Source organism: Canis lupus, chromosome 11 (genome assembly GCF_048164855.1).
Source record: "Canis lupus baileyi chromosome 11, mCanLup2.hap1, whole genome shotgun sequence".
Classification (NCBI taxonomy): domain Eukaryota; kingdom Metazoa; phylum Chordata; class Mammalia; order Carnivora; family Canidae; genus Canis; species Canis lupus.
In genome coordinates, this window is record NC_132848.1 from 27,487,865 (window position 1) to 27,510,128 (window position 22,264).

The 22,264-nt window shown below is 39.8% G+C and overlaps 1 protein-coding gene across 22 annotated transcripts in view; it reads right to left on the bottom strand.

The window, feature by feature from the left end:
* Nucleotides 1–22,264, bottom strand: part of TNRC6B (trinucleotide repeat containing adaptor 6B) — a 243,984-nt gene that overhangs the window by 3,788 nt on the left and 217,932 nt on the right. For 19 of the 22 annotated variants that reach the window (XM_072843852.1, XM_072843848.1, XM_072843854.1 and 16 more), the window contains 9 exons: nt 15,853–15,984; nt 15,490–15,585; nt 15,115–15,313; nt 8,233–8,370; nt 5,833–6,009; nt 4,287–4,433; nt 3,929–4,024; nt 1,378–1,602; nt 879–949 (listed from right to left, as the gene is read on the bottom strand). In XM_072843852.1, the coding sequence (XP_072699953.1) occupies nt 879–949; nt 1,378–1,602; nt 3,929–4,024; nt 4,287–4,433; nt 5,833–6,009; nt 8,233–8,370; nt 15,115–15,313; nt 15,490–15,585; nt 15,853–15,984 (1,281 nt within the window). The remainder of the gene's footprint in view (nt 1–878; nt 950–1,377; nt 1,603–3,928; nt 4,025–4,286; nt 4,434–5,832; nt 6,010–8,232; nt 8,371–15,114; nt 15,314–15,489; nt 15,586–15,852; nt 15,985–22,264) is intronic. The other 3 variants (XM_072843849.1, XM_072843859.1, XM_072843853.1) reach the window with 1 other exon arrangement.

Here is a 22,264-nt window from a genome sequence, read left to right on the forward strand (position 1 = left end):
CAAGCCCTGGGTACACTCCCTACCACCAGATTCACTGGGCAAGTAAATTTAGGAGAAGCTGTATTTCCCCACAGAGGATCATAATACATGTTAGCATATTAAAGGGTCAAAGAAGTCTCATCATGAAGAATCCTGCTTAATTTTGTTTAATCAAGTATATATTCCAAACATATTAGGCCAGAGACCTATTAATATCCCATGGGAACATTCTAGAAAATGCTGGCTTACTAAAGTGTGCACGAATCCATTTATGAATTAAAGGCTAGACAATTCATTTTATGTGTCAAAGGGAGGGAGGCATAATTGACTCCTTTTAACAAGGTGTTGTAAAGGTTGTGCTGTCAAGTCCAGATGACGGTCATGGGCTCAGTTTCAGGGGGTTCATTTAATTTCATTTGAGTGTTCAACATAATACTGCTGCAAGTATGTCAGTTATCAAGCAAACAAGGTGACAGACAGAGTGGCTTGGGGCAAATGAAACTCATCACTGTGAAAACAACCCTGAGGGCATGTTCTGAAGAGAGCAAATTACTAATGCCATCTACAAAGAAGAGCATAACAGATGGAAAATTGAAAGCACCCATGTGGCATTTAAGCTATGAAATTGACAGATTCCCTCTACTGCCGAGATGGATGGTTAATTATTTATGAAGCATAAAAATGGTGGATATTGAGTCTTAAGCCTTGTTGGGCCAACAATCCCCATTTAGGAGTAGGCTCTGAGCCTTTGGGTGGGGAGACCCACACCTGTACGCTGGACCTCTCTATAGCAAGCAGGAAATTAATGAGCTTTCTTATTTGCCCACATCCCGCACCTGAGCTTCCCTCTCTTAATGCAATCAAGTCCTGTCTCAAAAATCACAAGGAAGCATGATTACCTGTGGAGTGAGATTGTGAAGAACCAGCCAGTAACTGGGACGAACTGAACCACCATCACTCCAGGTAGAGGCTGAAGCAACCAGAAAAACAATTAGGAAGAGCAATAAAAAAATACGGAAAGCCACGAGTGACATTTTCACATAGCCCATGTGTTTCTTCTCTTTTGTTATAAAGGGTCTTCTCTTTTATACCTCCCTCTGACCCCCTTCATCCTGCTACTGAATGGCCAGCTCTCTTCTCCTAGACCTTAAACCCTGTGCACTCTCCTATTGCACTTGTAATACAGTTTTCTCCTAATGTTCTCACTCTACTGGTCATCATTTTTACTCTGTGAGTTCTTGGATCACTCTGCCCTAGACTGACTGCAATTTTCCACTCAAGAGATACTCTTTCCTCTATCAGACTTCCTGTCTTGTGAAGGCTTTGTGTCTCTTTAAGTGTTAATGTTAAGTCCCTTGTGTTTGAACAACAATGTTCCTTTAGGCAGATCCTTCTCACCCGAGGCAAGCCGTGAGTCCTGTGTCCCCCACCCCCTGACTGATCGGGGTGCTGTGCTGCTCCAGGGAGATGATGGTTTGGGGTTGGTCAGACCGGGAGGTGGGCGGGGCAGCGGTGTAGTGTTCCTTGAGGAAATATGGTTTTTCCACATCTTGTTGGAGAGATGAGTGGGGTTGTGTCCTATGGGATCTGGGGACCATGTTGATTTGTAATCAGGGAACTTTGCTATAAAGAAGAGAAAATTAAGGAAGGAATATGGTTAGAGAGGTCGCTTTTGTCAATATACATAAATTTGTGTTTACATATAAATAATATTCTAAAAATAGTTAAGTACACATTTTGAGAGTAGCAATACAAAAGTAACATTGCCCTCTGAGCTTACTAAAGATTTAATATGATAACAGTACTTTATTAGCCAAATAGAACCTGAAAAGGAAGATTAATTCAAGGGAAGTATTCCTAAAACCATGAGTCTTACACAAATGTGAATCCTAATAGCACTATTCTATAAATACTCTTTTATGAAATGGGAAGTGCATCAGAAATGTATACTTTTCTTGATCCAGATTATTAGCTATCAACATTCAAGCAGATTTTTTTAAAAAGATTTTTTTGGAACTTAAACTTACCCTAAAATCAAGAGTCACATGTTCTACTGCCTGAGCCATCCACGTGCCCCAACATTCAAACAGATTTTTAAAAAACAATCAACAGCTAAGAGCTTACTATGCTTTAAGGCACTAAATCAATGCTGTGGGTAATATAAACAGTTATTCTCAAAAATTTCAAGTTCACATGGGAAGATAGAATAGAAGAATAAGAGAACTGGTAACTCCAGGCATCATCACATATGTTCAATACACAGAGAAGACACTGCTCAGCCACTGCCAAAGGCTTTGCAAAGACAGGTCTGGAAGGATTTACATAAATGGATAGGCTCAGAAAGATAGGAGAATATAGACCAATGTCAAATTTAAACTCTATATGTACCAAATATGTTTTCCCCCAGTTTTGGCCAAACAGTATTTCACAGGGGTAGAGATAAAGAAGGCCAGAAAGGTAAGCTGGAGGCTGATGAGGATGCTACTAGGAGTTCTTGCAGTAGACTGAACATGTAGCATTTACATGTGGCTCTCAACCTGGGGGACAGCGAGTAGAATGGAGCAGAAGAAATGGATGGGAGATGTGGCTGCAGAATACATCCTCTGGGAGACATCCTTACTGCCTGGATCCACGGAGCAAGCAAGAAAAATCTGGAGACTTTGTGACTCAGTGATGCCAGAGGCATCATTAAGAAAAACAAAGACTTAGTTAAGAAGGAAAGACAATATTGGGGAGGTGGGGGCGCAGTTCAGAAAAGTATACATTCAGTTTAGACATGTCTGGAGTAAGATTCTTGGGTCATCTCTCAGGTGAATGTTCAACTGTAGAAAAAAGATAAAATAGTTCAACTGAAGATATGGTCAATTACCAGAATAAAAGTGTTGGGTTGAAAAATGAGTTTTTACATGTAAAGGAAGAAGTCTCATAAAAGTATAATGTGGGATGGTCATTAGAAGCATGGATTATTGAGTTGGCGCCTTTACACACTCACTTAGACCTGAGGCAAATTATATTAGCAAATTGAATCTGAGTTTGTTCATCAACAAAATGGGGAGAAGGCCAGGACCTCCTCCCAGACTTTGGTGAAGGTAAAGTAAGAATTCATGCTGAAGGCTCAGCATGTTGCCTGGTCTACAGGAGCATTCAGTAAATAACAGTTATTGTGATCCTGTTGATACAACACGGAGGTGAAAAGAAAAAGACAATTTGTAAGGCCATTCACCTATAGTATCTTAGGAAGTAGCTGAGGATTTGCTCCATTTGCTTTTGCATGGATATAGAACAGAAGCCATAATGACTTTAATGGCTTGAGGTCTAACTTTTGCAAGACCACGGTGCCAATTACAGATAGTCTCTCTACCAATCTATGAGGCAGTGTGCTGAGTGAGTGACTTCAAAGGCTTTATTCTATCCATTATGTTTTTATTCCCTATCATCTTAACACACACACACACACACACACAATTCAACAATTAAGGTAGAATTAATTAAGGGCCTCTTTTTTTCCCCCTTGGCCATCTGAGCCTTTGTCTGTAAATGGAAAGATTTTTTTTTTTAAAGATAAGCAAACTATAATTTGTTGCTTTAGGAATAATAACCTGGACTTCCCTGGTTCCTCCCCTGGCCCATGATTCCTTCAGCAGACTGGCTCAAGAAAAGCACTTGTGGCACAAAGATTTCACCTCTGCCCTGTCAATATCCACAAGGCTCCCTGCAGGTATATCACCACCTGCCCTGTCCTAAAGCTCTATGTCTCATTCTGTCTCTGTGCAACTAGAAGCTCCTTGAGAACATGGCCAGTTTAAGAGGTGTGCATCCATCTGTGCTGACCTAGCTATTCAACTTCTGTTGAAGCACTCCTTAAGAAATAAATGCCCGTTTCTTTTGTTAAAGGGATCCTGATGGCAAAAGTGCTAGCCAAAGGGAAACATGTAGGTCATACTTGTACCTGAAGTGCTATGAACGTTGGTAAAGGAGTTGTCAGAGGCACTGTAGGGCCAGGCACCAGGTGAAGGCAGCGAGGTGTTGAGGGAAGAATTAGACCCTTTGGGTGACAAAGGGAAAACAAGATGAAAATATTGCAGACAGATATCAGTATAACCAGTGAAACCTTAAGTATTTTATTTAACCTTCAGTGCAAGATTAAAGTATATCTAAAAATGTATCCCAAACAACCTGAAAAGCAACATATTTTTTGTTTTCTAGTTAAATTATTAGATTATTAGCAAGTACAAATGAAGCCACAGATTGACAGATACAAAAACGTGGAGTGTTGAATAAACACAAAGGATGCCTCATTCATTTACCTGTGGTGTTATCCCGCAGAAGTTGGTGGTCAGTATCTACAATGGGAGATGTGGCTGTACCCCCCAGTACACTTCCTGGGGTGACATAGGGGTCAGATTCAGGGTCAATGTTTTGGATACCTTTCCATGGCACTCCTGGTTGGAATTCTAAAACAAGAAGACAATATTGGAGGTAGGAGATTGTTAAAAAAAAAAAAAAGATAAAATCAAGTCAGGTTTTTTTTTTTTTGTTTTTTGTTTTTAAAGCAAACTCAATGCCCAATGTGGGGCTCAAACTCACAACCCTGAGATCAAGAGTCTTCCATTCTTCTGAATGAGACAGCCAGCCACCCCTCAAGTTAGTTTTTGATACAAGAAATAGATCCATGAAAAGTAGAATACTCAATCTATTTTATCTCACTTTTATCATAAAATTAAAAATCAAAAACTCAGCCTGAACGTATACTATACAGCACCTCTGTGTTATTAAGCACGCTTTCTCTATCTCTCTGTGGCTCTGAGCCAGGGCTCATCAGCACTTGGCCCTGGCCACTGCTCTTCCAGCTTTCAGGAACATTCGGGCTGAGAGCAGTGAAGGCAGGAGTAAGTAACCTGATGTTCAAGAGAACTGTCCAGACATCCAGGATAAAAACTGAGAGAAAATCTGGGTTGGAGATTAGACTTCTCTCATTTATTTCACTGGAAATTGGCTCAGATGCACAAAAGAAAACACAATACAAATGACCACTAGCACATACAACATCCAGAGACAAAGAGCAAGAATAATCTGGCTTATCATGAGAAAGCCTAGAATACGGGATAACTGTTTTAATTTTTTTTTTTTTTTTACTGGTCAATTGAAATCCTATTTAAAACTGTGGGATAGGATTAACAAACTTCTGTTTTCCCAAATGTGGAAAGCAATATAGTATTATACACAAACAACATGTGTTATGAGCCTTAAAAAGGAAGGAAACTATACACATATTATAAATATATCCATATAGGAAGAAGTTTAGAAAGACATACTGATTTTTAATTCTTGCTAAACTAAATTAAAATTTTTTCTATAATGAAAATAGATGACTTATATCAAAATAAAAAGAGAGGAAAAAAGTAACAAATAGTTTCATTGCATCACTACTGCATACCTGGAACCTAACTGATGATAAACACTTGCTCCATGAATAAACAAGTCAATTAAATGGACATTTCAGAAGAACCCATGTTACAAGGCTCCCATTATCACCTTCTTTCACCTCCAGATTCCACTCCTCTGACTTCCTTCAGCTCGTCTATGCCTATGCAGTGTTCATCAGTTACCTGCCTCACAGGTGAACCAGGTCCACACCTTATCTTCCTGACTGAAGTCTATAGAGCAGACACCTGATCTAATGTGAATTTCCTATCTTCCCACAGCACAGCACATGCCTTGCTTTTATCAGACAATATTGACTAAATGAAAAAATAAAGTGCCTTAATAACTGGCAAAAGCAATCTGTTCAGAACCCAAAATTAGGAATTAAAAACAAATGATATACCAGAAAAAACATTTCCTGGACAATACCTGGAGGCCAACTGGCATTGCTGGATTTACTTCCGATTTTATTTGTTGGTGGAGATTTGGCAGGTAACCAGCTATCACCAGCAGGACCCGTATGGCCACCCAGTGTGTCACTCGGGATGATATCAAACTGGTTGTACGGTGACCCTCCTCGAGTCTTACCAGGGGCCACAATAGCGCCTGTGGAGAGAGGGGAAATCAATTCATACCCAGAAAGGATTCCTATGAACAGAACTTGTCAAATCAATTATTCAGCAATAACAGTATTCTGATGTTTATGCAGTAAAAAGAAAAAAAAAGTGCTGGAACGTGACGTTGCCCTGGAGAGCCAGTATATAATTCATAAGCAGAATGACTACGAACGATTCATTTCACTTTCCTGAGCCTTTCAGGTTCTTACTTAGGCGTACAGCACTGTTCTCATTCTTGAATCTTCCTTTCAGTTTTAAAATTCCATGGTCTTAAATTAATGAAGCTTTCATCAACTACGAATCATACCATCATCCCTAGTTTCGATACTAATGACTCAAGAATGAGAAATAGGAAAAACACTACCCAATCTGCAGTGCATAGGAAGCGTTCTCACTACACTGGTGCTGACACCACCCACCCAAAGTTTTCAGGGCTGATCAGACCTAGGTTAGCTGGAAGAAGCACTGTAAATAGAGAGAGTCTACTGGAGAGAAAAGCATCTGCTATTCCTTTGAATTCCAAAGCAATGAGATGGAATTCCTGCCTAGGGTCTCTGCCAGCACAAGATCAGCAGGGAACGCTGCCGCTCTGAAACCCGTGGCCCCACACACGAAGAACAGCCAATCCTTTGTAACTGTCTTCCTAAGAGCATTTCAGTGGTTCTGTCTGTGACCCTTTTATGCATTTTAGATGCTACAAGGCAGGAAAAACATTAAAAGCTTAAAATTCTCTTAACCTAACAAAAAGTGATCTCCCCCCTCTTTTTTTGATCTTTCCTTTAAATAAAATTTTTGGCCTCTGTGAGATACCCCTCTATTTATTTCTCAGGTGAATTTTACATGCTCCATTGTGTCACTTGATCTACCCTTAGGATGCTGTTTATAAACAGGGAGAATTATTTCCAGGATGATGTATTAAAATATTCGTGTAAGTATTGATTAAAATAATCTGCTTGGTTTGGCCCAGCAGGAGTATTATCAAAACCACCTTCACCCTCAGCTAAGAAGTCATTTGTGTTTCTGGAGCCACTGACAGAAATTTGACTCAAGGGCATATTACAGTGAAGTCTAGGAAATGAAGAGCTCGATTACCTTGGGGATTGGTAACGAAATGGGGAACACAGTATCTCTGAGCTCTGAAAAGGCAAGTGGGTATTTTAGCTTTAAGATAACCTCTCACATGACACTCTGTATTTATTATCATGCACCTATCATGTCTTTGGGGACAAGGCGACCTGATGAATCATCAGCCTAAAGAAGCAGGGTAAGTGCCCAAAGCTACAAATGCTGGGCTTGAATTATTCAGTCTAGAGACAGATTTTATAGTTTCAATAAATCATTCTTGATTTTGTGGCATGAAATCAAATGATTGCGCTTAGGGATAACAGGGAAAAGCTCCATGCGGCCATTTTACAGTCTCTCAGAGAGGCGCACTAAACAGTAGTTTATGAAGGAACCCTGAAAGTTTTCAGATTCGTGAGGCTGAGGTCTGCCAGGGAACTGCAGCAGGACCAGCACAACACCCATTTATACTCAGTTCTCATGACTGTAGCTGAATCCAGGTGAATTACTGTCAGATGAAATAAACACTGAAACAAAGGCTGAAGGAAAATTCAAAGACCTTTTATCTGTTTTTTACAGGGACACAGAGAAGTATTTATAGAATGATGGAAATGAAGGGCCCGCAGTTCTCAACCAAAGCCTGCAATGCCCCTTCGCAGACAGTATATAATTAAGAACAAGAAAGCTAAAAAACCACCAACCAACCAAACAAGAAAACTTTGTGGGAAAGTTCAAATCTCATGGACTATTAGTCACCTATCTTTTGGAGATTAAATAGTTTGAATAATCAACATGATATATACTAGTTGTAATCTCTTACACCCTAAAAAATGGGTTCTGTTCTCTCAGCCAGTATGTTAGGGTTTCATCCTTATGGGTACTCAAGTTCACTGCTACTATGTTCAATCCCACTGCAGGTGGGAAATTTTGCTCCCCTTAATTACAACTAGCATTTTAAGTTTCTTATAATTTGAAATATATACAACCTTGATCTTCCTCTCATAGGCGATCATAGGATTTGGAGGGAAAAAAAAATCAAGAGATTAAGACAAAGCTAAAGATTTGTGCTTCAAAATAATTTTACAGGATATATCATCAAGGCCTGTGAGGGTTATATAGCTCCAACTCATAAGGCTTTGCTTGCTCTTACCATTTTTGTGCATATTGGCTTCCTGTGTGGCTACAGAGGGCAGTCCCTCCATCATGGAGGTCCACTGTTTAAAGCGAGACTCTGTTCCAGCCTCCTTCCCACCAACCATGCCATAGTCCATGCCGCCAGAGCTGAAGCCTAAAATAGAGAACCACGTTTTACATCTTCCTATATATTTCTAGTATCAACAACCAAGAGTTCTAAGATAAAACCAACGGATAGCTTCACTTGTCATTTAAAGACTAATTCACAAGAAGTTTCTTCACTCAGAAACAGAGATTCTGATTCAAAATGCTTATCTTGGCTTTTGCTTGCTAAAGCAGCAAGGACTCTTTGTTAAGGCATGAAAATGTATATGACTGCCATCTAATTGAGAACATCTCAGTGCACCTGTGCCTTCATTGATTTATTTAGCTAACAATTGTGCCAGACAGAAAGCTGGGGCCAACTGGGGAATTCGCCAACTCAGCAAACTCTACACATCAAACTAAAATGGTATAACAACAGCCATAAGGTGTGGCAATGGTGTCTGGGGAAAGAAAGGCTTTGCAGAAGAGACATTTGGTTTAGGGCCTACGGCAGGTATGTGAGTAAGTCAAGGATGCCAAGTACAAAGCTCTGTTTGAGGACAATCAGGTACATTTAGGGACTGGTACATTCCAGTGCTTGGTTAACTATGGATGAATTGAGGCAGAGCAACAGGAGATGAGGGAGAAAGGAGGAGTCATGTCGTGTAGGAGTCTTTAAATATCAGGCCAAGGACTTTGGGCCTTTTTTCTCTAAGAGAGGACATAAAGAAGTTTTTTAACAAGTGAGAGAAAGAGATAAAGGTTTGTATTTTAGGGAACGCCTGGCTGGTTCAGTCAGAAGAGCAAGCAACTCTTGATTTCAGGGTCGGGAGCTTGAGCCCCATATTGGATGTAGAGATTACTAAAAATAAACTTTTAAGAAGTTTGTATTTTAGAAAAAGAACTGGCAGTGTAAGAATGGGGTACATGGAGGTCAAGCCAGAATAATCTAAGAGATCAATTCGAAAGAAATCTTTATGCAAAGATAAAGACCCTAAAGCTCAAATAGGCAATGACAGGGAGGTTGAGTTTACTTTGCCATGATTCTCATGTAAGCCTCGGGTGTCAGGCTTTTAGCAGGAGTGTAGGTGGCTAATGTCTTCCAATGGCACAGGGCTGGACAGGTGAGATCCAGTGTGAGAGGTGTGCTGATACAGAGTCTCACAGGTCCCACCATCCATTGTGTGTCAGGATGTACTTAACATAAAAAGTAACATAAAGCACTAAAATAAATGAATGAAACGGAGAAGATCAATGACTAGTCCGAATAAAAATGAGGATGGACCACAGTAAGTATAGAACAGCCATCCCAGGGAGATGAACGGGGATCCCACCATGCAAAAACTCAGGCAGCTGTAAGTGCCAAAAGCCCACCTACTGCTACTCAAGAAGATGCACCAGTCTAGCCAGGCCAGATTCCTCACTGTACCCACTTGACTCTCCAACCATCTGGTGGTGCCTCAATGGCTCTGAGGTTCCACTTATCCAAATCCCATGAGGGCCCAGGTCATATTTTCTCCCTGTGCTTCTCTGAATTGTCAAAAAGAGTTTTATAAATGCATAATAAATCAAGTTCCAATCATTCCCAACAGCTTGACCTATGTTTAAAATGTTGCTATTAACATAAAGAACACTGCCTTTCACACTGTTTGTAAGCGACTTACTAGTCCGTGTGATTACTGGGAGGGTGGGGATGGGGAGCAGAAATTCCTGGAATAAGCTGGAAATATTTCAAAGTTAATGATTTTTTTTTTCTTAAGAAGAGTTTAAGGTATTTTCTTTTTTCTTGTGTAGCTGAAATGAAATGAGGCTGGAGGACAGGGGAGTTGAGAGGAATAAGGGCTTTCCTCTGACAGAAGCTTTATGGCCTAAGTAGGTTGTTCCTTCTCTATCTACCCTTGACAGAGAAAACCAGCCCAAGGTACTTGGACTCCAGGCTATGTGAAAGCTTGGTTCCAATCAATGGAGGAAGACCTTTTGAAAAGAACCCAGGATTCTAGTGAAGATCAGAAAGAAGAATGTGAGGATTAGTAAGAAGGCAAAGAGCCATTCCTTATACATCTCTTTATAGTTGCTCTGAAATGTCTTTAGAACTCAAAGTGGATTAGTTATTTAATTTCACCTGCTTAGAGTCCTTTTGTGACACGTATGTGTAGAAAATCAGTTAAGAGTTAGACATCTTAGGAGAGGGGACAGTTTGAGCAGTTTCATCTGAATCAGAAGTGGGCTTCTTTCTTGTTAGAAACTTGGGTATCAAAGCATGGCAGTATCATAACTAAGTAACAAAGTCTGGTAAGGAAATACCTAGAGTGGTATGAGGAGATAGTACTTACTGCCTTGGAAGGTTCAATCCCCAAAACTAGAAGAGGAAGAATCAGTGCAAAGTTATACATGGTTCTGTACATTTCTTCCATGTCCCCTAGTAACTGGCACAACTTACAAACTCTACATTATTTGTGAGCTGCCACACCTCAAAGCCCAGCGAAGTACTGACCTTTCTGTACCTGCTATTTCATCAAACCAAACCTCCTCGGTCCACCAAGTGGACTCCCTGTAATTCTCCAGCTCACCAACACAGAACTTGAACTTGAATAAAAAAAAATCCTTTAGTTCAGTTCAATTGCACACTCTTGGAAAGCCTAATTTTGTGCCAGACTCTGTGAGGAGCTGGGGGACAAAGAGAAATTAGGCCCCTTGCTCTCCCAGGGACTCATTTCCGAAGTACATCCCCTTTTACCTATCTCATCACTCCTACAAATCCAACCCTGGGCCTGCCTTATCTGTCCCTGGCCAGAATTACTTCCTCTGCCACACACTTCATTTCACTGTCTATTCATCATTACCTTTTGGCTTAGTGTTACCTCCTTGAGGAAACTGGGATTTCCTCTTTCATACTCTTTTGTCTCTATTAGTTCTTTCTTTCCCAGTATTCCTTTTATCATAAATTAAAAAACAAATTAGTGCTTTTATAATAATTCTAATAAAAAACATTATAAAAGAAACAAATCACCCATAGTTGCCGCCCCCCCCCCCTTTTAAAGTAATCTCTACCCAACGTGGGGCTCAAACTTACAACCCTGAGATCAAGAGTTGCCTGTTCTACCGACTAAGCCAGCCAGGTACCCCCAAATTTTTATAAATTTTAAACATGAAAAGTAAAATTTTATTGGAAGTACATTTTCTTTTTCTTAAGATTTTACTTATTTATTTGAGAGAGAGAGCACGAGCAGGAGACAGAGGGAGAGAGGGAGAAGCAGGCTCCTCACTGAGCTTGATGTAGAGCTGGTTCCCAGGACCCTGGGATCATGATCTGAACCAAAGGCAGATGCTTAACTGACTAAGCCACTCAGGTGCTCCTCTTTTACTTCTCTTTTTTTTTTTAAAGTATGCTCCACACTTCACATGGAGCCCAACATGGGGCTTGAACTCATGACCCTGAGATCAAGACCTGAGCTGAGATCAAGAGTTAGACGCCCAACTGACTGAGCCACCGAGGCACCCTGGGAATACATTTTCTTTTTTTCTTTTTTTTTTTTTTTAATTTTTATTTATTTATGATAGTCACAGAGAGAGAGAGAGAGAGAGAGAGAGAGGCGCAGAGAGAGAAGCAGGCTCCATGTACTGGGAGCCTGATGTGGGATTCGATCCCGGGTCTCCAGGATCACGCCCTGGGCCAAAGGCAGGCGCCAAACCGCTGCGCCACCCAGGGATCCCGGAATACATTTTCTAATAAGAGGAGGGACTTTATTTCTTGATTGGTTCAGATACCCATGAATGAGAGATATGAGACGGAGTTCACACTATTCCTATTTTTAAAACCCCTATAGACAAAAAAAAGCACCAAGGCATCTTATATAAGTAATTAGGAAAAGAGGGAGTCTTGTTATAACATCACTTACTTCTTGAATTCCTTTCGGCTATATTCCCTCCCCCCACCCCCGGCTCAATAACACAGATACTAAAACATCATATTTAGATAGGTCATTATCCCCGGACAATTCAGTTAGGTATATTTTCAATTCTGTTAAAAGCAGAGAATTATAAACCATTTATTTTATAAAAACAATCAGTCAAGGATCAGTTAAGCAGTCATTAAAGTCATTCAACTTTTTAATTCTGAGAAAATATAGCAAGAGAGGCTTTATTAGGACTAAGAGATTTTTAATTATTCTTGCTTCTCTTCCGCCTACACGTCTCTTTTAGTTTAATATTTAGCAGCAGCAAAACTGAAATATTATTCATTTTATTACATCTTTGCTATATAATTTTTGAAAAAAATTAACTTCTCTTTATGCTTTGAATTTTCATCAAAATCTTATAGCTATAGGCAACTTCCCTGACTCGGGCCACCTCTCCGAGTCATGGAACCTCGCCCGGGAGCGCTCCCCATTAAAGCACTCTCGAACCTACAAAAAAAAAAAAAATCTTCTAGCTATAGATTTAGTTTATTCAAAATAGGCAGCCAAATCAGATTTACTTTCAGTTCCAAAATGTATTTTTCAATTCAAATAAATGTCATAATATTAAGGAATTAAGGAAATTTTAAACTGTGAAATAAATTGTAAAATGCATCTTATAAGGCAGATCATAAGTGGTCAGATCACAATTAATATGATAAAGACCTAATAAAATTTATCTACTGTTTCATAAGTTACCAAATAGAAATAAATTAGTAAGTCAGTATGTTTTTTCTGCTTACTTAATTTGGTTTATAATACATAGTTAAATTTGTAAGTTTTTTTTTTTAAATTTGTAAGTTACCTTGAAACAAGAGTATGATAAAAAAACATGCCCTTTCTTCAGTAAATGTATGTATGCAGATTGAACTCTGATCCTTCAGCTGTCAGGGAAAGTTATGCCTCCAGTACAATAATCACAAATAACATCATTAATAAGACATTATGATAAAAATTTTCTGTTTATTTGATGAGAAGCTATGCTGCTGAAAACTAAGATTCACAGCTAACATGTAACCCCCCCAACCTCCTAGAATTTTACTTTTTAATAAAAGGCAATAATTATTAAACATGTTATAAGAACTGTCATTGGAATAAATACATTATGATGTTAGGTTTTTAACTAACTGACTAATGCACACCCAATCTAAAGCAAAGCACATAAAAGGTTTATTCACAGGTGTTACCTGATAAATTTTAAGAAACACGTATTTAAGAGACTCTGTGTCACTAACTCCTGTTGCTCAAGCTGGTCAAAGATACTTTTCTTTCCACCTTTGATATGCCCTAGGGGATGAGTACTGAGAAGACCTGAAAAGAACTGTATGCATTTAAACACGTGGAAAAGCCACCCAGGGCTCCAGATGTTCACTTTGCTTTGCATGACTGGACTCTACTTTGAGAGCTATGTACTCTTTGACAAAAGGGACAGAAGCAGCAAAGTTGCCCTGCTTTATTATTATATACAGGGTCTAAATTCACAACTCAACACATATCAAAATATCCAGGATCTTATATCAAGCTTTATCTGTAACAAAAAACATGATTAAGAAGGTGAAGCCTGGAAATACAAAATTAATGACACCTTCATTATTCATTATAGGAGGCTATTGCCTTGCTTGGCACCCTGGATTTCTTTCTTTCTTTTAATATTTTGTTTATTCGGGAGAGAGAGAGAGGGAGAGGGAGAGAGAGAGGGAGAGAGAGAGATGGAGAGAGAGAAGCAGAGGGAGAAGCAGGGAGCCCGAGTGGGATTCTATCCAGGGACTCCAGGATCATGTCCCGGGCCAAAGGCAGGCGCTAAACCGCTGAGCCACCCAGACGTCCTGGCACCCTAGATTTCTATACCCAAGATGGGCATGCCTTAGAAAGACAGGAGATGGTGGAGATTTCACTCTTCTTTTATGTCAAGTGGAAGAAAGGTTATTTTGAATTTAAGTCAGTTCTCAGGCAGATCATTTTAAAGAAACAGTGCTGTTGGCGAATCTGGAAATTAATTACCTTAAAACTTATGGCATCCTTGAAGTCTTTGTTCCTCTCTGCATGTGGACACCCCACAAAACTAGAGCAGAGAGCAGGGCCATGTGTCCAGGGTCACTCTGCTTCATAGGAGCATGGATTTCAGGTCTCTTCCACTCTTATTTTTGAGTTTGCAAGAACGGTATCTTCTTTACCAAAATAAACCCTAAATTTTGTCATTCTGAGGAGAACCTGCTGTGGTGTGTGGTATCTTTGAAATGTTTACATTTTATTTTTAAGTCACTGTTGCCTCACTGATTGGATTGTGCTTACAACATGTTCCCTGGTCTGAAAGAGCTACGACTTGCCTGCCAACAAATTCTTGATGAATGTCAAAGGTATAACCTTACTTGCGCTAATTCTATTTAACTCAAATGAAATACTAATATCAGAAGAATTCATCAGTTTGCCTTATAAGCTTCATTTTAGTTCCCCATTTTTCCATAAGAAGAAACTTCATCAGTAGGGCTAAATACTTCAGTTTGTACATATTTTAAGAGATTATAACTTCAGATGCACGTGGCACTCACAGCGCGTACAAACATTTTAACTGGCTTTTAAAAATTTCTGGTGGTAGAAGAGCAGGTTGCCATTCCTCAAATGTAAAAGACTGCTTCGGACCCAAAGAAGTCAGAGGTGTAGCTATGCGATTTACTAATTGTGTGGTGAGTTTGGAAAACCATCAAAACTCTAGGATATCAGCTGTAAGACAGGGATAAGAATATTTATCTCTTTCGTGTGGCTGCTGAGAGGAAGTAATGTAGGACCGACCTCTACCAGAGGCTCTGTATACAACTGGTGTTTTTTTTTTAAGGTGATTTTCATTACTGACAACTTACCAGAACCATATCCAGGTATTGGCCCTTTGGTTTGAAGGTCTGGGAGCCCCACATTCAGAGCGTTGGGTACCATGTTGTCCAGATGTGGCTTGGGCCCAACAGGATGAGAGGGTGAGTGCTTCATGCCAGGCTGCCTCTGCTGCTGCTGCTGCTGCTGCTGTTGCTGCTGTTGCTGGAGAGCGCTCACCATTCGAGCCAGCTGGAAGCCAGGAGTCCGGGGCAAGGGGGAATTGGAGGGAAAATGGACACAAGATAAGCCAACATCCTGCACCTTCCAGGAAAAGACTGCATGTGGCTTATGTTTTATTCTTAGAGGTGAAGTGGACCTGCAGTCCTCACACAGAGCACTAGAGGGACCCTTTCAGTTCTGCATACCTGCTGCTCTTGCTGCTGGCGCACAGCTTGAGAAAGCTTCCTCTGGTTCTGTAGCAACTGCTGCTGTTGCTGCTGCTGCAGGAGAAGCTGACATGCCTACAAAACAGGGAGGAGATAGAGGAAAAAAGTTTCCTAAGCTGTGCTTACTGAGACACTCGATGGGGTACTGCACCAAAGTGCAGTGGCTGAATCAAGTGTCTAAAGGGGAAGTCCCACCAAGTTCCTGGTCCACTGGTGGCATTTCCCTCTAGCTGAGCTGATATATTAACACTTAAGCATGCATAAAACGAAGCAAATCAAAGTTAAATGGGAAAAAAAGAAAATTATCTTTTTTTAGCTATAAGAGGAAAATCTGCCACTTACCAACTGAAACTGGGGAATTTGTGGAAGCTGGCTCAGCATGGCAATCTGTTGAGGAGATAACTGGGGCCCCACATTGAAAAGACCTGGATTCAGGCCACTGTTGGGAAACTGCTTGAGCATGGAGGCAGAAACCTAGCAAGGAAAAAAAAAAAAAGCATCTTTCAGAACTTACCAAAATAAAACTCTTTTTTTCTGTAAAAAGGTCTTAATAGATCTAAAGCAAGCATCAACAGTTTTCCTTGAAAACTATTTGTGAAAAATATTAAATGATCAGGAGAAATACACTAACGTGTTAACAGTGGTTAATCTCTGAGCACTGAGATTGTAAGAGCTTTTAGGGGCACCTGGCTGGGTCAGTCGGTGGAATGTGCAACTCTTGATTTGAGAGTTATAAGTTTGAGCCCCATGTAGTGGGCAGAGATTACTTAAAGATAAAATCTTAAAAAAGAGTTTTTAAATTCTCTTCTTAGGCTTTCCAATTTTTCTACAATAAAAGTTATGAATTTGTAATCAGGAAGACTTCTGGAAGACAAAAAGTTTTATTGACAATATGATTTTTGCCTGAGAAATTGTTACTGGAAATGGAAACAAAATACATTAAACTTCACCAAGCTAATAAATAAAGGCCTAAAAGAAAGTATTTTGGGGGCAGCCCGGGTGGCTCAGCAGTTTAGTGCCCCCTTCAGTCCAGGGCCTGATCCTGGAGGCCCGGGATCGAGTCCCACATCAGGCTCCCTGCATGGAGCCTGCTTCTCCCTCTGCCTCTCTTTCTCTCTGTGTCTCTCATGAATAAGTAAATAAAATCTTAAAAAACAAGAATTTTTGGGATCCCTGGGTGGCGCAGCAGTTTAGCGCCTGCCTTTGGCCCAGCGCGCGATCCTGGAGACCCGGGATCGAATCCCACATCGGGCTCCCGGTGCATGGAGCCTGCTTCTCCCTCTGCCTGTGTCTCTGCCTCTCTCTCTCTCTCTGATGACTATCATAAATAAATAAATACATAAATTAAAAAAAAAAAGAATTTTTGTTATACAAATAAGAAAATATATTAACCTGTAAGTAAGAGACACTGGAGTTTCAGTTCATGACCTCTCATACCAGAGTTGCAGAGTAAAGGAGTCTAAAAGGCCAAATGACTCAACTGGTTCTTTCTCATGGTTTTCAGGAGTGAGCTAGGCTAGGCTACAGAACCTTCAGGGACAGAGAAAAGACCCCCTCCCACTGTTGGACTGCTCATCTAAGATGTTTTCACTGAGCTGAAATGAGTTTCCCTGCACTTTCATCCTCTGAACACAGTGAATCAGCTGGGACCATGGAAAACAAAATCTTTGGGTGGCACGTCACACACTGGTCGAGTTTAGTTCTGGAAGCTGATTGCACGGGCTGCCATTTCTAAGGTGAGCAACTCAGGACAAGTTACTTAGCCCTTCTGGGCCTCAATTTTCCTTTTTTTTTTTTTTTTTTTTTAGATTTTATTTATTTATTCATGAGAGACAGAGAGAGAAAGAGAGAGAGAGAGAGAGAGAGGCAGAGACCAGGCAGAGGGAGAAGCAGGCTCCATGCAAGGAGCCCGACGTGGGACTTGATCCTGGGTCTTCAGGATCACACCCTGGGCTGCAGGCAGCGCTAAACCGCTGCGCTACTGGGGCTGCCCCTCCATTTTCCTTATCTCCAAAATTAAAATAATATTAACTTTAGTGATTAAGGATTTTATGAGTTAATCCACAACAAAGGCTTAGAAATACACTCCATAAATGCTCATATTATTCCACAGGGGTGGCTCTTCAAATGTCTAGAGACAATTACAGTTCCTTATGTCTCATCTTCAGACTAAACACGATCAGTTCTTTCATGCATATCTCATCCAATTTCTCAATGGAGAGCTCAGATAGAAAGTCATTTTCTAGAGTAGTCAAATAACAAGTAGACCTGACCATCACTAACTTAGCATTACTATTAAAAGCCAGACTTTTATTAACAATGACTGAGATCTCAGTTTTTTTGATGCTTGCATACTAACTCCCAACTCTCACACTAGCTTACTATCAGTTAAAATCTATCATATTTTATTTTATTTTTTATTTTTTTTCTATCATATTTTAAAATAGGTTTTGCTCTCCTCTGTTATATTTAAGCAGCTGGGCTGAATTGTAATATATTTTATGATCTTAGAACTTACCTTATTTTTTTTAAGATTTAATTTTTAAAAATATTTAATTTTTTAAAAATATTTTACTTTTTTTTTCATGAGAAACACAAAGAGAGAGGCAGAGACATATGCAGAGGGAGAAGCAGGCTTCCCCAGGGAGCCTGACATGGGATTTGATCCCAGGATTCTGGGATCATAACCTGAGCTGAAGGCAGATACTTAACTGACTGAGACACCCAGGCTCCCCAATAACATATATATATTTAACCCAATATATCTAAATTATCGTTTCAACCTATAATCGGTGCTTAAAGACTATTATTAAAATTTTTACTTTTTTTTTTTCTTTTAAATACCAAGTCCCTCGTGCTGGCCATAAAACTGGTGCAAAGGCATAATGCACAGGGTTGGTGTGCTTGCTCTGAGCTCACATCTGCTAGGTGTCCAACTGTTAAAACAGAAAATCAAACAAGTGTTCTCACTGGTTGGCAACCCTCAGCATCTCTTAGAGAGTAGAGAGGAAACAGCTGGGAAAACTATTACTTTAACCCAAAATACTTCCCCAAATGATGGCGTTGATAGGTTAAGTGAAAGTGGCTGAAATCTTGGAATAAAATGAGTTGGTAAGCCCTGGACAGGAAATTTAAACCTTGATGTTTCTAGACTAGAAAGTATCAAAGGAAAGGTAGGCAAGTATTCTTGAGAATGTGGCAGAGATGGTGACTCAGAAGCATTAATTTAACTCTGACTGTTATGCTAAAGAAAGATACAGTGGGAAGACCCAGTGGGTCTTCTGATGAAAGCTTTCTGATGACTCAAACTTTAAAGGGGTATTTTCAAAAGATGGAAAGTAAGGCTAGCAAGCGAGGATGAGTATGTGTAAGTCGTGTTGGGGGATTGCAACATAAAATAAATGGAGACTTGCAAAACAACAGGCAGATTAAAAGAGCCTTCAGAGTTTGGTTTAGTGTGGTTCTGGTGACTAGGAAAAGAATCACTGCTTTAGACTACTTAAATTTGTATTAAATGATTAAATGGAAATTAAGTTAAATTAAGTGAAAATAAAATTTTTACGGCTTTTGTCTTCTCTGTTAAGAACAAAGACGTTCAACCAAAAGGGTTAAGACAAATTAAATCCTACAACAGACAAAGAATTTGTGAAAGGAATCGCCAAGACCTTCTGTGATCTTTGAGGAAGTCTGGGGATCTTCAAGGGGAGTTTAATAATAACCCCTCCTCTTTCTTGCAGAAATCATGAATTTTTAAGACAAGATGAAGGCATGTGGGGCCAAAATATCCCCTTTACTACTGAGAAAGCTGATCTTGGAGAATGCAAGCTTCCTGATACCGAATTACAAACGTATCCAGCAGTAACTAGAATGGGGCAACCCTCCCTATAGGTTTGCTGCCAGGAAGAAAGGGCAGGAGGCCCAGAGTATTATGATCAAGGTGGGCACCTCTCCCCAACAAGGAAGTGGGGAGAATGGGGAAGTTTTTAAAATAATTTTTGAAACAATAAAGAAAGTGGCTTAAACACTGATGAACTTGGTACCAATTCTAGGCTAGATTCTAGACTAGATATCAAAAAGATGGCTTTTTGAGCACCTAAGAAACCAAGAACCATAAATTTGCTCAAAAGTCTTAACTCATTTTCTTTATCAATTAGTTAAAAAATCTTGGATTATAAGAAGATACAGTTGTCAAAATCTCTATTTTGACAAGCTATTTGACAAGCTGTCTTTGTTTTAGACAAGATGTATAAATATAGGCTAAATGCTAAAACAGTTGTGTGGATTAGTAAATGACTATTCCCAGCCCAATCACTTTCAAGTCAGAAAGAAATTTTTACTGACATACTACTAGATTATCCTCAGCTCTATCAACTCCAATTCTCATCAATGACCAGATAGGGAAACACAAACTGGGAACAAGTCGAATAATAGATCAGAAAAGAATCTGGTGGAGTGACTTGTTAATAAGTTAAAATATAATATTCATGGGGTGCCTGGCTGGCTCATATTGGTGAGGCATGCAACTCTTGATCTCAGGGTTGTGACTTTGAGCCCCACATTGGGTGTAGAGATTTCTTTTAAAAATATTTCAATCTGGGGCACCTGGGTGGCTCAGTCATTTAAGCATCCAACTCTTGATTTCTGCTCAGATCATGATCTGTACTGGGTGTAGAGCCTGCTTAAGATTCTCTGTCTCTTTCTCCCTCCTGCACTCACACACTCTCTCTCTTAAAAATTTTTTTAAATTGCGAAGCCTGGTGGTTCAGTGGTTGAGTATCTATCTGCCTTCAGCTCCCATAGACAGATAGATTCGACTACCTGCTCAAGGGGAAGCCTGCTTCTCCCTCTCCCTCTGCCTTTCTCTCTGTCAAATAAATAAAATCTTAAAATATATATATATATACATATATAAAATAAAATAAAATTTTACCTGTTTCTTTTATCTTTTGAAATGTGGCTACCAAAAACTTTATGCTCCATTATGTGGTTTGTGTTATATTTCTATGGAATAGTGCTGTTCCTAGGCCATCAGCATTGTTTCTAATTTCCTTTCTAAAGGGAAAAGACTCTATGATTCATGGGAAATCTACTCTGCTTATTTTGTTTTCCAACCTGCTGGCCTCCAAAATAAATAGCCATTGTCTGAGCTTTCCTTTCTTCCCACTTCTTGGTTCAGTTTTAAAAGCTCTACTGAACAAATCAGCTAGTCTCTTGATCAACCCATTTCTCTTGAGTCTTGAGAATGTATGCTGTCCTTTGCCAAGAGCCCGTTCTTCCTACCCACCTCCAATATTCCTCTCCCTTGAAATTAGCTAAAGAAACCACCACTCAAAGTAAAACATGCGTATGATCCAGCAGTACCCTAGGAAACAAATTCATCCTAGGAGACAAATATAGGAATATTCATAGCAGCGCTGCTCATAATAGCAGAAATCTGGAAACTACCCAAATGTCTACTGGTAGTGGAAGAGATAAATGATGGTGTATTCATGTAACCGAGTACTGTATGAACCACAACTGCCCAAATCAACAGGGGAAAATCTTAGAAACGCTATTAAGCGAAAAAAGTCAGAGAAGGCTATATATTGCATGTTTTTGTTACATAAAAGGCAAAACCAAACTATACCGTTTCAAGACAGACAAATACAGAAAAGACTAGAAAGAAATGTTAACACAAGGTGTTTTTAATCTTTAAATTTAATTTGAATGCTAGCATCTCACATATGCCATAAATTGACAGTCATAAAGACTATAAAGGTTATCTTTGAGGACTTCCTGTTTAGCTTTACCCAACTTTTCACTTCCCCAGACTACACATGCACTGTCCTTCTCCATGAATACAAAAGGACCAGAGAGAAGCACCACTAGGCTTCTGGCAAATGGCTACTCATGCCTCGGCTGCAGAGTAATTAAAGTGCAGGTTTGCACATTCCCATAGCAGGGAGTTAATTATTCTGGCTTAAAAGCCCTTCAATCTCCAGCTGGGTTGGAGAAAGGGAAGATCTAGTTGGAGTCAATATGGCATTTAACGAAGCACTGCAGGTGCAAAATGACAGCAATTTAAAGCAAGACAAAAGCCTGATAGAATATGTTACTTTCTGAATATTTGAGCAACAGGAGGAAAAAGGCAAGGTAGAAACCCAAGACCTGGAACATCTGTAACAAATCTTTTTTTTTCTTTGTAACAAATCTTAAAGATGTGTTCCAATATCTTCTTTCTATGTTCACATTAAATCTGACTGCCTTTATTATTATTATTATTTTTTTAAGATTTGTTTATTTATTCGTGAGACACACAGAGAAAGGCAGAGACACAGGCAGAGGGAGAAGCAGACTCCATGCAGGGAGCCCGACCTGGGACTTGATCCCAGGTCTCCAGGATCATGCCCTGAACCAAAGGCAGATGCTCAATCACTCAACCGCTGAGCCACCCAGGCATCCCTGACTGCCTTTAATAAGGCAGTTAAAATAGATGTAAAATTTGATATTATTTATCAAAAAATTTAAAGTGTTCATGTCCCTTGACCTATAAATTTCATTCTGGGCAACTAAGTTTGGAAATAATGTGGGCATAGATCTATGTACAAGATTGCGTGTATGATCTACTGATGGGGCGCTTGGGTGGCTTAGTTGGTTAAGTGTTTGCCTTCAGCTCAGGTCATGATCTTGGGGTCTGAGATTGAGCCCCGTGTTGGGCTCCCTGCTCAATGGGGAGTCTGCTTCTCCCCCTCTCACTGTCCCTCCCCTCTGCTCA